Source organism: Bufo bufo, chromosome 3 (assembly GCF_905171765.1).
Source record: "Bufo bufo chromosome 3, aBufBuf1.1, whole genome shotgun sequence".
Taxonomy (NCBI): domain Eukaryota; kingdom Metazoa; phylum Chordata; class Amphibia; order Anura; family Bufonidae; genus Bufo; species Bufo bufo.
The window spans coordinates 95,682,122-95,697,106 of record NC_053391.1 but is presented as its reverse complement, the minus strand read 5'-3'; the positions used below and the strand labels follow the sequence as shown (position 1 = coordinate 95,697,106).

The 14,985-nt window shown below is 41.1% G+C and overlaps 1 protein-coding gene across 1 annotated transcript in view; it reads right to left on the bottom strand.

Moving 5' to 3' along the window:
* Positions 1–4,019: 4,019 nt before the first annotated feature.
* The window catches only part of CENPV (centromere protein V), a 36,162-nt gene continuing 25,196 nt past the window's right edge, over positions 4,020–14,985 (bottom strand). Inside the window, exon 5 of the mRNA XM_040423362.1 lies at positions 4,020–4,389. Within this exon, the coding sequence (XP_040279296.1) occupies positions 4,265–4,389 (125 nt within the window). The 3' untranslated portion in view covers positions 4,020–4,264. The remainder of the gene's footprint in view (positions 4,390–14,985) is intronic.

The following is a 14,985-nucleotide window of genomic DNA, read 5'->3' as shown; positions in this document are numbered from 1 at the left end:
CTCCGCTGTTCGCTGCAGCACTGCTCCCATTCACTTGAACTACACAGTGGACGGAGCTGTGTAGTTCCGGTGCCAGAGTTGCTCTTAAACAGCCAATCAGTGGGGGTTGGACCCCCGCCTATCGGATATTGATGGCCTAGTTCCCTTGCATTAGGAATCATGGCTGTGTCTGACATCCTCTCACTTTCTTTTTGGGCCAAACATCTGTTCTCTCAAATGAACAGAGAGAAGAGAGCAGGGCGGCACTGCTGTGTATGGCGTGGGAGTGCACGGGATGCTAGGCGACTCTGCCAACATGTACAGCCATTGAACGTGGTGCTCTGCCCTAAAGTATAAGTCCCATGGTATACGAAAATGGAGAAGAAAAGCAAAAAGAAGGGCGGCACTCACCACTGCTGTAGCGAAAATCCTTTATTCTTGGTACTTCATAAAAGCAGTAGGCAGGAGCAGGTATGCATGTGCACGGACAGAGTAGCGGCGACAGCCGTTTCGCGCAAATCTGCGCTTCGTCTGGCCTCTGACCTCCGTTCTCTCATGTCTGTGGACAGTGTGTTCTGATCACTGCAATATTTTACATCACTGACCAGGTGACTGTTAGGGCTCATGCACACGAATGTACTTTCTTTCCATGTCCGTTCCGTGTGCATTCCGTTTCCGTACGTCCGCATATCCTTTCTGCAAAAAAATTGAACATGTCCTATTATTGTCCACATAACGGACAAGGATAGGACTGTTCTATTAGTGGCCAGCTGTTCTGTTCCTCAAAATATGGAATGCACACGAACATCATCTGTATTTTTTGCAGATCCATGTTTTGTGAACCGCAAAATACATACGGTTGTGTGAGCCCTTAGTGGGATTTTTCTACGTGTTATGAAAAAAATGTCCATTTACCAACATTGGGTCCATTTTATATTGGAAATTCTTTTTACGTGTCTTGCTCACACAGTGCATCTGGAGCCGAGTAGTACAATTCCCACTTTCCTCCATTAGTGGTTGTGCCAGGAATATAGTGGTTGCAGACTTGTGAATGGAAGCATACTTACCTGCTTCCAGCTCCTTCTCTCCCTGGTCTTGGCTGCTCCACTGTACTCCCAGGATGTAAACTTACGTTTTGACGCAGCTGCAGCCAGTCACTGGCTGCAGAGGCGACTTGCTCCCTGTGCAACACATTGCCATTTGATTGGCTGCAGCGGCTTCAAAACAGAAGTTTGCATCCTGGGAGTGCAACGCAACTATGCTTCCGGTCTGCTACAGGTCTGCCAAATCCCCTGCAGATGCACAACCCCTTTAAATGGCTCCATTAGGGGCCTTTATCACTGTCCATCAAAAATAGGGGACTGTAGGGGAAATATGGGAATAGTGAAGCATGCTGTGCTATTTTGTCCATCGAAATGCTGGGTTTTCTAATGGAAACCCAACAGATCCCATTATAGTCAAATGGGTCCGTTGAGCGTCTTTTTTACGTAATTTGACAGCTCTCATGCTTTTGTTATTCTGCTCCTATAATGGAGAGGAACAAGGGAAATTGAAGAACCCAGCCTAACATATTTTGCAAGGCTGAAAAAAGACATACGTCCATCCAGTTTGGCCTATGATCCTGCAATGTAGATCTAGAGAAAAGCAAACCCCTTCACAATAATAAAAAAAAAATCTCTGGATCTACAACCCATCTCTAGTATTACTTGTAATATTATACAGAAGAAATACATCCAGGCCCCTCTTGAATTCCTTTATTGTACTCACCATCACCACCTCCTCAGGCAGAGAGCTCCATAGTCTCACTGCTCTTACCGTAAAGAATCCTCCTCTATGTTGTTGTAGACAAGATGGATGTCCTCATCTCACAAGTCAAATAGATGATTGGAGAGATCTCTGTACTGCCCTCTGATATATTTATACTTGGTTATTAGATCTCTCCCCAGCATACGCAACTACAAACTAGTGTCAGAAAGACAATAAATGTGTCAGTATCATTTTAGAGTGTGGGAGTAAACTGGACTACTTGTCTTTGGTCAGATGATTTGTATCCTGTACACCAGTGCTAAGCACAGAGCGATGGAACTGCCCTATTTCCATGTCACTATCTGCATGAAAAAAATCCTAAAATCAGTTCTCAGGTGTTCAACAGGATTAGAAAAATATGGCTGATTTCTTATATAAGCATTATCACCCCTGGGGTCACAGTAGCAGTCATCTCATTATCATCACAAACAGTATTACAGTGATAGCAACTAGAATTGAGCGGACACCTGAATGTTCGGGTTCGGCCGAACTTCACAAAAAAGTTCAAGTTCGGGACCCGAGCTTGACCCCGAACCCCATTCAAGTCAATGGGGACCCTAACTTTTGAGCACTAAAATGGCTGTAAAAATTTCATGGAAAGGGCAAGAGGGCTGTAAATGGCAGCAAAATGTGGTTAAGAGCATGGCAAGCGCTCTGCAAACAAATGTGGATAGGGAAATGACTTAAAATAACATAAAATACATTTAAAAAAAATATATATAATCTTGATCTAGGAGGACGAGGTCCATATGGAGTAGGAGGTTGAGGAGGCTGTGGATGTGGCAGTGTAGGTGGAAGCGGCGGTGGAGGAGGTAGCCAACACTGGCATTAATTTTTTATTTTTTTTGTTTAAATTAGGGTACACCCCAAAACATTGGGAAATATAACCTGTGATAACCCCCTCCAGTCGTGCTAAACACACGTTCAGACAATACACTGGCTGCAGGTCCGACCCATCAGTCAGTACGTGTAGGATGTTCTGTATTGTTTTGCTACAGAATGAAATGTTACTTTGCCTTGAAGTAATTTTTGGATTGTTTTATAACACTTTTAGGAGCATTCCACAGTGATATACTACTGCAACTTTTTGTTGGGATTTTATATAACAGAAAATATTAATCAAAATACAAGGAACAAAAAATAAAAAAAAACAACTTGAATTTTATTATTTTTATTATTACAGCATGGGAATCTTGTAGAAAATGTTTAGTGACTACTACACACCAAAGGTTCAGTATAGTATAGTATCGTAACAAAGTATAGGTCAAAAAGGAAACATAACTGACATCAAGTGATGGTTTTGTTCATACTGTGAGTTTTAAGCAACTTCTGAAGGTGCCATTTAAAGCCAAATGCAGGAGTGGATTCTAAATACAAGAAAATATAAATGGAATTTTAGCACTTCTCAGATACAATAGCATGTTTTCTGCAATAGAAAATTATTTAAAGGGACATTCCCATCTTATAAAGTGATGGCAGATTGCGTCCTCTAGCGCTGCGTTTTATTCACATGAATCCATGAAGGGATGCAGGCCTACACCAGTCTCTTCATTTTCAGAGTGGGTGGAAGTCCCAGAGGATGGACCCCCACCCATCCTCACAATAGGGCATCACTTTATAAGATGGGAATCATTTGCTATTATTTTGGTTGACATAAATGTGTCATTTTCCTCTCTTTCACTGCTTGCAGGTTCTCTGTAATTGTTCAGAAACTTGCACACCCCAAATAATCTGCTTTAAATATACAGGGAGGAGGGGGATGCAGCTGCAGGTTCTTACTTTTTCAGGGAAATACCATGAAGGAGAGAAGAGAGGGAAGACCTCACATCGGGAAAAACGCACCTCCTCAGCAAGAATGGAAAGAAACCAGCAGAGTGAAAGACAATACAGTATAATACACAGGGTCACATTTGCCTCTGACGATTTGAAGCCTCCACGGGCAATTCTGTCACACTTGATGTCAAGAATGGTGATGCGATGTTTTTGCCATCAAAACAATAGCACTATGACACATGACAATGTGAACAGAGTCATACACACATTTCTGGCTGCACTTCATCTAAGGGCTCATGCACATGGCCGTAGTTTTGTTCCGCATCCGATACTTATTTTTTTGCAGATCAGATGTGGACCCATTCATCTCAATAGGGCCACGAAAGGCCCCACAAAAAAAAAAAAAGAAAATGTCCTATACTTGTCCTTTGGGCACAAGGATAGGACATTTGTTAAGGAGTAAAAAGAAAAAAGGCCAGCAGGCTAGGGCCGTGTGCATGAGCTCTAAGGGGGGAACTGTTATTTTTTTTTATAACAATTAGCAGGTTTTACATGTTTTGAAAAAAGCAAAAACAAATGTCATTGAATGTATAGAAAAGATTTAATTCACTAAATTGAACACAGGCCACAATGGCAGTAATGTATAAAACTAGTAATGGACGGAAACCTAAAAATGACAAGGAATAAAACAACTGTCTGGACGCTTTCAAGACTTTGACATGTTGCGAATGGTCTTGTGCTCTTTCATCGCTTTCTCCCATTCTTTGCCATTTATCTGCTCCACGTGGATACTGCGCACCGTCCCTTCGTCAAGGCAGTGTGGAGCAATGCCTAAAAAAGCCAAATAGAAATACATATTAGGCCTCATGCACACAAACGTATTTTCATTCCATGTCCGTTACAAAGTGCAGTTCCGACATGCAGTTATAAAGAAAAATAATAGCATTCTTAATACAGAATGCTTACTAAAATGTTGCTAGAGGGGTTAAAAAAATAATAATAATTAACTCACCTCATCCTCTTGTTTGCGCAGCCAGCATCTTCTTTCTTCATCTTTCAGGACCTGCAAAAGGACCTTTGATGACGTAATCGCACTCACCACGTGGTGGGTGCGGTGACTTCAGCGCAGGTCCTGCTGAATGAAGATAGAAGGATCTTCTATTTTCATTCAGCAGGACCTGCGCAGACGTCACCTTGTTCATGTGGTGAGCACGATGACGTCATCAAAGGTCCTATTTTTTAACCCCTCAAGCAACCTTTTAGTAAGCATTCTGTATTAAGAATGCTATTATTTTCCTTTATAACCATGTTATAAGGGAAAATAATAAAATTAATAGAACACCTAACCCAAACCCGAACTTCAGTAAAGATGTCCAGGTTCAGGTCTGGGTACCACATTCAGTTTTTTCTCAAGCGCGTGCAAAACACATTTTAGGGTCCATTCACACGTCCGTTGTTTCTTTCCTGATCTGTTCCATTTTTTGCGGAACAGATCTGGACCCATTCATTTTCAATGGGTCCTGAAAAAAAATCAGACATTGAGCTGTCCGTTTTTTTTCAGGACCCATTAAAAATGAATGGGTCCAGATCTGGTCCAGATCTGTTCCGCAAAAAACGGAACAGATCAGGAAAGAAACAACGGACGTGTGAATGGACCCTTATTAGTCTATCACGCATGACAGGCTTGGGGACCTTTGCACCCTAAGATCCTCTCTCCTCCTAAAGTCTCTATTTCCTATTTGAAGAGCAACCAAGGACAGAAAGAGGGACAATGCAGTCTGGGATATATAGTTTTCATTGCTTAGATTCAGTTTTTTCATGTGAAAGCTATATAAATCCTGCCGGAGCTCACAGTGAGAAGCCTGCGAGATGCTTCTGCACCCACACACTGAATGACAGCTCTGCCTGTGTGAGTTTTTCTTATATCTATATATATTCTATGGAACCTTGTTGTAGGAGGTTTTGTTTGAGGGGTGATGTACTTATGTAAGATCAGGCTGCTGGGATGAACAGAATGAATGATGTTCCTGGGGCACAGAGGTCACAGGATGAGCTTAGAGCACCCCTGTGGAAGTAGCACTCAGATTACTGATCACAGGCACACTTTTCTCTAAATTCATATTTCAGACATGCACATACAGTGAGAGGATATTAATCAAACCAGTGGACGGCTCTTAAGTAATCAATACAGTATTTATCTAATTAAAAACTAGATAATAAATACTGTATTAATTACTTAAAGTGTAACTGTAATATTTTATTTTATTTGCTAGTTTATTAGAGATAGGCATGTATACCTGAGTTAGTCTGTCAATGATTGTCAAAAGATCTGTAATTACCTTATAATAACAGCTTTTATTAATGTCTCCTGTCCCTTTCCACTGCTTCCTTAAAAGACTGTTGCTATGGCTCATCTGTCTCCGGCTAGGAAGACAGAGGGGCGGTCCTTCACACTGCATGCCTGCATTAGGCTTCAGAGTGAGGAGGCGTGTCTCTCAGTAATCCAATCTGATTGGCTGGCAGGGAGCTGCTGGATATAGCAAGTTTGTATGTGAAGTAAGGGAAAGCAGTTTTGGCCTCAGAGGACTGGCAGAGGAGCCATCTTGAGAAGGTCCTCATAATGTAAATGTTTAAACAGCCGTAACTAAGGGAAAAACTCATGGAAAACAGTGGTATGTGAAGAAACTAAAGATTACTTTATACATAATGAAACAGCAGCAATAACATATGTTAAAATTGTTGTTTTTTTATAAAACCATGACGGTTACACTTTAAGAGCCGGCCACTGGTTTTATTAGTATGCTATTATAGCTAGATGGTTATAGCAGGCCGTGCACTGTTCTGCTGAGCTCTCCATATATGATAAATGTATTTTATTAGTCAGAGGATATGGCTTGGTATTAGAATAAATTTATAATCTCATAAGATTATAGAAACATAGAATGTGTCAGCAGATAAGAACCATTTGGCCCATCTAGTCTGCCCAATATACTGAATACTATGAATAGCCCCTGGCCCTATCTTATATGAAGGATGGCCTTATGCCTATCCCATGCATGCTTAAACTCCTTCACTGTATTTGCAGCTACCACTTCTGCAGGAAGGCTATTCCACGCATCCACTACTCTCTCAGTAAAGTAATACTTCCTGATATTACTTTTAAACTTTTGCCCCTCTAATTTAAAACTGTCCTCTTGTAGCAGTTTTTCTTCTTTTAAATATTCTCTCCTCTTTTATCTTGTTGATTCCCTTTATGTATTTAAAAATTTCTATCATATCCCCTCTGTCTCGTCTTTCTTCCAAGCTATACATGTTAAGGTCCTTTAATCTTTCCTGGTAAGTTTTATCCTGCAATCCATGTACTAGTTTAGTAGCTCTTCTCTGAACTCTCTCCAAAGTATCAATATCCTTCTGGAGATATGGTCTCCAGTACTGCGCACAATTCTCCAAATGAGGTCTCACTAGTGCTCTGTAGAGCGTCATGAGCACCTCCCTCTTTCTACTGGTAATGCCTCTCCCTATACACCCAAGCATTCTGCTAGCATTTCCTGCTGCTCTATGACATTGTCTGCCTACCTTTAAGTCTTCTGAAATAATGACCCCTAAATCCCTTTCCTCAGATACTGAGGTTAGGACTGTATCACTGATTTTATATTCTGCTCTTGGGTTTTTACGCCCCAGGTGCATTATCTTGCACTTATCAACATTACATTTTAGTTGCCAGATTTTTGACCATTCCTCTAGTTTTCCTAAATCCTTTTCCATTTGGTGTATCCCTCCAGGAACATCAACCCTGTTACAAATCTTTGTGTCATCAGCAAAAAGACACACCTTACCATCGACGCTGATAAAGATATTAAACAATATGTATCCCAGAACAGATCCCTGAGGTACCCCACTGGTAACAAGACCTTGGTCTGAATATACTCCATTGACTACAACCCTCTGTTGTCTGTCCCTCAGCCACTGTCTAATCCATTCAACAATATGGGAGTCCAAGCTCAAAGACTGCAATTTATTGATAAGCCTTCTATGTGTGACATGATCTCCCTGAAGTAAACCCATGCTGTTTTTCATCTTTCAATCCATGGGATTTTAGATGTTCCACAATCCTCTCCTTAAGTATGGTTTCCATTAATTTCCCCACGATTGATGTCAGGCTTACTGGCCTATAGTTGCCCGATTCCTCCCTACTACCTTTCTTGTGAATGGGCACAACATTTGCTAATTTCCAATCTTTTGGGATGACTCCTGTTACCAGTGATTGGTTAAATAAATCTGTTAATGGTTTTGCTAGTTCACCGCTAAGCTCTTTTAATAGCTTTGGGTGTATCCCATCAGGCCCCTGTGACTTATTTGTATTAATTTTAGACAGCTGACTTAGAACCTCTTCCTCTGTAAAGACACATGCATCAAAAGATTCATTAGTCTTCCTTCCTAACTGAGGTCCTTTTCCTTCATTTTCCTTTGTAAAAACTGAACAGAAGTATTCATTGAGGCAGTCAGCTAGTTCTTTATCTTCTTCCATATACCTTCCTTCTTTTGTTTTTAATTTCGTAATTCCTTGCTTTAGTTTCCTTTTTTCATTTATGTATCTGAAGAATGTCTTATCGCCTTTTTTCACTGACAGCTAATTTCTTTTCTGCCTGTGCTTTAGAAGCTCTTATAACTTGTTTGGCCTCTCTGCTTAATCTTATAAATTTGCCTGTTATCCTCGTTTTGTTTTGTTTTATAATTACTAAATGCTATCTTTTAGTTTTTAATGATTTTGGCCACTTTTACCACAGTGGTCTCTTCCTTTTTTTGGTTTTACTGACAAGCCTAATGCAATTATCTGTTGCCTTCAATAGTGCCACTTTTAAGTAGTCCCATTTTCCTGGACTCCGTTGAAACTGTTCTAATCTGATAGGGACTCGTATACCACTAATCTCAATTTAGAAAAGTCAGTTTTTCTAAAACTTTTGTTTTTGTGTGGTGTGACTCAGTCACTGTACTTATAGTAAACCACACTGACTGGTGATCACTAGATCCCAAGCTTTCCCCTACAGTAATATCAGATACCAAATTTCCATTTATAAATAATAAATCTAAAATGGCCTCCTTCCGGGTTGGCTCCTCAACTACTTGCTGTAGAAATAATCCCATTAGGGAATTTAGAATATCTGTACTCCTGGCAGAACTCGCTATTTTGGTTTTCCAGTTTACATCAGGAAGATTAAAGTCTCCCATTATGATAACTTCCCCTTTCAATAAGATTATTTTTGGTAGATCTGTCTGATGCTATGACAGCAGTGTTTATTATCAGTTTGCTCTGACAGAACTCTTTTTATGTACTGTGACATCACTCTTAGCAGAGTGATTACTGTAACATAATAGTTTATTACCTATGTACTGTGACACCACTCCGTGAAGTGGAATCACTGTGACATCACTGTTTATTACCTATGTACTATGATATCACTCTGTGCAGGGTGATCACTGTGACCTCACTGTTTATTACCTATGTACTGTGACATCACTATGTGCAGGGTGATCACTGTGACCTCACTGTTTATTACCTATGTACTGTGACATCACACTCTGCAGAGTCATCACTGTGATATTACTGTTTATTACCTACAGTACAGACCAAAAGTTTGGACACACCTTCTCATTCAAAGAGTTTTCTTTATTTTCATGACTATGAAGGCATCAAAACTATGAATTAACACCCATGTGGTTATATAGGCTCGTGATGATCAAGACCAGTTGTTAGGGTTGGGGGGGGGTTAGGGCAGGGCGAGGGGGGGAGGGATGTTGGGAAGGTTAAGATATTGGTAATTCTATGTCTAAAATACTTGTTTCAGCAAGTGTACACGTAATGTATAGATACGTGATAAAACTGTGTGCTGGTATCTCTATGATTACTGTTGTTCACTGATTCCACACGGTGGATAATGCAAAGAAAGGAAAATACAACGTATTGTTTTATGTTTTACTATGTATTTATTGTTCAATAAAAACGATTTGATTAAAAAAAAAAAAACTATGAATTAACACATGTGGAATTATATACATAACAAACAAGTGTGAAACAACTGAAAATATGCCATATTCTAGGTTCTTCAAAGTAGCCACCTTTTGCTTTGATTAGTGCTTTGCACACTCTTGGCATTCTCTTGATGAGCTTCAAGAGGTAGTCCCCTGAAATGGTCTTCCAACAGTCTTGAAGGAGTTCCCAGAGATGCTTAGCACTTGTTGGCCCTTTTGCCTTCACTCTGCGGTCCAGCTCACCCCAAACCATCTCGATTGGGTTCAGGTACGGTGACTGTGGAGCCCAGGTCATCTGGCGCAGCACCCCATCACTCTCCTTCATGGTTAAATAGCCCTTACTTTCAAAGTTTTCCCAATTTTACAGCTGACTGACTGACCTTCATTTCTTAAAGTAATGATGGCCACTCGTTTTTCTTTACTTAGCTGCTATTTTCTTGCCATAATACAAATTCTAACAGTCTATTCAGTAGGACTATCAGCTGTGTATCCACCTGACTTCTCCTCAACGGAACTGATGGTCCCAACCCCATTTATAAGGCAAGAAATCCCACTTATTAAACCTGACAGGGCACACCTGTGAAGTGAAAACCATTTCAGGGGACTACCTCTTGAAGCTCATCAAGAGAATGGCAAGAGTGTGCAAAGCAGTAATCAAAGCAAAAGGTGGCTACTTTGAAGAACCTAGAATATGACATATTTTCAGTTGTTTCACACTTGTTTGTTATGTATACACTCACCTAAAGAATTATTAGGAACACCTGTTCTATTTCTCATTAATGCAATTATCTAGTCAACCAATCACATGGCAGCTGCTTCAATGCATTTAGGGGTATGCTCCTGGTCAAGATAATCTCCTAAACTCCAAACTGAATGTCAGAATGGGAAAGAAAGGTGATTTAAGCAATTTTGAGCGTGGCATGGTTGTTGGTGCCAGACGGGCCGGTCTGAGTATTTCACAATTTGCTTAGTTACTGGGATTTTCACGCACAACCATTTCTAGGGTTTACAAAGAATGGTGTAAAAAGGGAAAAACATCCAGTATGCGGCAGTCCTGTGGGCAAAAATGCCTTGTGGATGCTAGAGGTCAGAGGAGAATGGGCCGACTGATTCAAGCTGATAGAAGAGCAATGTTGACTGAAATAACCACTCGTTACAACCGAGGTATGCAGCAAAGCATTTGTGAAGCCACAATACGCACAACCTTGAGGCGGATGGGCTAGAACAGCAGAAGACCCCACCACTCATCTCCACTACAAATAGGAAAAATTTACACGAGCTCACCAAAATTGGACTGTTGAAGACTGGAAAAATGTTGCCTGGTCTGATGAGTCTCGATTTCTGTTGAGACATTCAAATGGTAGAGTCCAAATTTGGCGTAAACAGAATGAGAACATGTATCCATCCTCTGATGGCTACTTCCAGCAGGATAATGCACCATGTCACAAAGCTCGAATCATTTCAAATTGGTTTCTTGAACATGACAATGAGTTTACTGTACTAAAATGGCCCCCACAGTCACCAGATCTCAACCCAATAGAGCATCTTTGGGATGTGGTGGAACGGGAGCTTCGTGCCCTGGATGTGCATCCCTCAAATCTCCATCAACTGCAAGATGCTAGCCTATCAATATGGGCCAACATTTCTAAAGAATGCTATCAGCACCTTGTGGAATCAATGCCATGTAGAATTAAGGCAGTTCTGAAGGCAAAAGGGGGTCCAACACCGTATTAGTATGGTGTTCCTAATAATTCTTTAGGTGAGTGTATAATTCCACATGTGTTAATTCATAGTTTTGATGCCTTCAGTGTGAATCTACAATTTTCATAGTCATGAAAATAAAGAAAACTCTTTGAATGAGAAGGTGTGTCCAAACTTTTGGTCTGTACTGTATGTACTGTGACGTTACTCTATGCAGTGTAATCGCTGTGACCTCACTATTACCTATGTACTGTGACATCACTCTGTGCAGGGTGATCACTGTGACCTCGCTGTTTATTACCCATGTAGTGTGACATCACTCTGTGCAGGGGAATCACTGTGACCTCACTATTTATTATCTATGTAGTGTGACATCACTCTGTGCAGGGTGATCACTGTGACCTCACTGTTTATTACAGAAAAAAAGAACATAACAGCACACACTTAACGCTGGATACAAAGGTTATATGTAGCCTAATTCTTTATGTTGATAGGATAAATAACTTTGAGGTGCTTAGCAAATAGATTTTGATCAAAACACATCTCAGCCCAGTCCAGACAAGAACGTTCTTTATTTAAGGGCTCATGCACACAAATGTTTTTTTTCCGTGTACATTCTGTTTTTTTGCGGCCCATAAAAAAGATCACAGAAAGAAAAAGATAAAAACATCCTGCATCATATGATAAATGAATATGTGGATGTGCTTGGACACATTTAACCCCTTCCTGACAAAGTGATTTTGCATTTTCGTTTTTCACTCCCTGTCTTCTTTGTTATTTTTCCCTTCACATTGCCGTATGAGGGCTTGTTTTTTGCAGGACAAAGTGTACTTTCTAATACCACCATTTAATATGTCATTTAATGTAGAACGAAGCTGGAAAAAAAAATCCAAATGGAGTGGAATTGGAAAAAAAAAAACGCAATTCTGCCACAGTTTTAGGCTACCTTCACAGTAGCGGCAGGACGGATCCGACAGGCTGTTCACCCTGTGAGATCCGTCCTGCCGCTATTTCGCCAGACCGCCGCTCCGTCCCCATTGACTATAATAGGGACTGGGGCGGAGCTCCGGCGCAGCACGGCAGTGCACAGCGAAAGGCCGCCGGACTAAAAGTACTGCATGTCCGACTTTTTAGTCCAGCGGCCTCTTGCCGTACACTGCCGTGCTGCGCCGGAGCTCCGCCCCTGTCCCCATTATAGTCAATGGGGACGGAGCGGTGGTCCAGTGGCACGGCGAAATAGCGGCAGGACGGATGCCACAGGGTGAACAGCCTGTCGGAACCGTCCTGCCGCTAGTGTGAAAGTACCCTTTATGGGTTTTGTTTTTACGGCGTTCACTATGCAGTAAAACTGATTGTGCTCATCATTCTCTGGGTCAGTATGATTATGGCGATACCGCACTTGTATAGTTTTTCTTGCGTTTTAATACTTGAAGAAATAAGAACTTTTAAAAAAAAAAATAATAATAATTCTGGTCATCGTCGTATTCTGACGCCCATAACTTTTTTATAGTTACGGTAAGTCTACGGAGATGTGTGAGGATTTTTGCTACTACATTTTGGGATGCGTATGATTTTTAGATTTTTTTTTCATTCCATTTTTTTGGGAAGTAAAGTGATGAAAAAATGACGACTTAGCGATTTATATATTTTTTTCCATTACGCCATTCACTGTATGGGATACGTTTTTTTATATATTTTAATAGTTGTTATGATGTTATTTTTTTTTATTTTGGTGAAAGGGGTGTGATTAGAATTTTTATGTCGTTTTATATTTTTTAAAACTTTTTTCTCAATTTTATTTCTTTAACTTTTTGTTACATCCTCCATTTGTGTAGAATAATGGAATTTGCTCCATTATTCGATACATAAATCGCTATATTACAGTTCAGTGCTGCCACCTGCTGGCCTGAACTGTAATATACAAGAAATTAGCCTGGAAGCCTAGTACAGGCTCAGGCTCATTACTGTAAAGGAACGTCTTCCCCGATCTCTGCCTGGGAGAGGCGTTCCTTATCCAGAACTGCGCGCTTCCAGGTTGTACGGTGGATATTGTGAAGGGGTTAAAGAAAAAATAAAACATAATGGCACTCTCATAGCACTAGATACAAAGGTTATATGTAGACTAATACCTTATTTTGATATGATAAATAACTGAGGTTCTTAGCACTGTGTATTACCTATGTACTGTGACACCACTGTTTGTTGCTAATGTACTGCGACACCACTCCATGAAGGGTAAACACTGTGACATCACTCTGTGCAGGGTGATCACTGTGACATCACCATTTATTACCTATATACTGTGACATTACTGTTTATTACTAATGTACTGTGACACCACTCCATGAAGGTTAATCACGGTGACATCATTGTTTATTACCTGTACTGTGACATAATTGATTATATTATCCATCTCATGTGACATCACAGAGTGCATCATTACTTTTCTGTGGGCGGACGGCATTTCCTCTGTGTTTGCATCACATCACATGCATCATGTCTTTTCTGTGCAGTCACTATGCACTGACATCACTGTGTGCATTAATATCATCTCCTGACTTGTGTTGAGCGAACTTCTGTTTTCAAGTTCGGCGTCCAAGTTTCGGGTTTGGGTTATCTAAGAATTCCGTTGTTGGATTCCACTACTATAAGTTATGGTCCGTGGTAGCGGAATCCATAACGGAAGTCTTACATAACCCGAACCTTGTATGCCGAACTTGAAAACACAAGTTCGCTCATCCCTAGTCCTAACATCAACGGATACATTAATGATCTTCTTACTTTAGCATCATTTTGACTAGAGATGAACGAACCGATTCTAACAAATCAATTTTTCTCATCATCGACCTGCCTGTGTCGCTGCTCCGATTATCAGAGCGAGGGCAAGAAATGTTAGAATTAATTCGCTCATCTCTAATTCCGTCAATTTTTCTAGCGCTGTGAATTCACTGTGTTACTTGTTAACCTGCGGTGGCATTGTATAATTAACCTCTGCTGCGGAGTCAGGCTTAGGCTACTTTCACACTAGCGTTCTGCTGTCCGCTCGTGAGCTCCGTTTGAAGGGGCTCACGAGCGGAGCAGAACGCTTCCGTCCAGCCCTGATGCAGTCTGAATGGATGCGGATCCGCTCAGACTGCATCAGTCTGGCGGCGTTCAGCCTCCGCTCCGCTCGCCTCCGCACGGCCAGGCGGACAGCTGAACGCTGCTTGCAGCGTTCGGGTGTCCGCCTGGCCGTGCGGAGGCGTGCGGAGGCGTGCGGATCCGTCCAGACTTACAATGTAAGTCAATGGGAACGGATCCGCTTGAAGATGACACCATATGGCTCAATCTTCAAGCAGATCCGTCCCCCATTGACTTTACATTGAAAGTCTGAACGGATCCGCTCAGGCTACTTTCGCACTTAGAAATTTTTCTAAGTTATTAATGCAGACGGATCCGTACTGAACGGAGCCTCCGTCTGCATTAATATGATCGGATCCGTTCAGAACGGATCCGATCAAGCGCTAGTGTGAAAGTAGCCTTATTCACACCTAGTTTTACCATACATTTCCTTTTTGGCCACCTATTTACAATCTTGCACAAACAAGTGTGATCACCTTCTATTTTATGAAAGTCATGCTTCATGAACATACAAAACATAACGTCATTTCCCGATGCTGGTGCAGTGGTGGAGCTCACAGACGGAGAGACCAACAG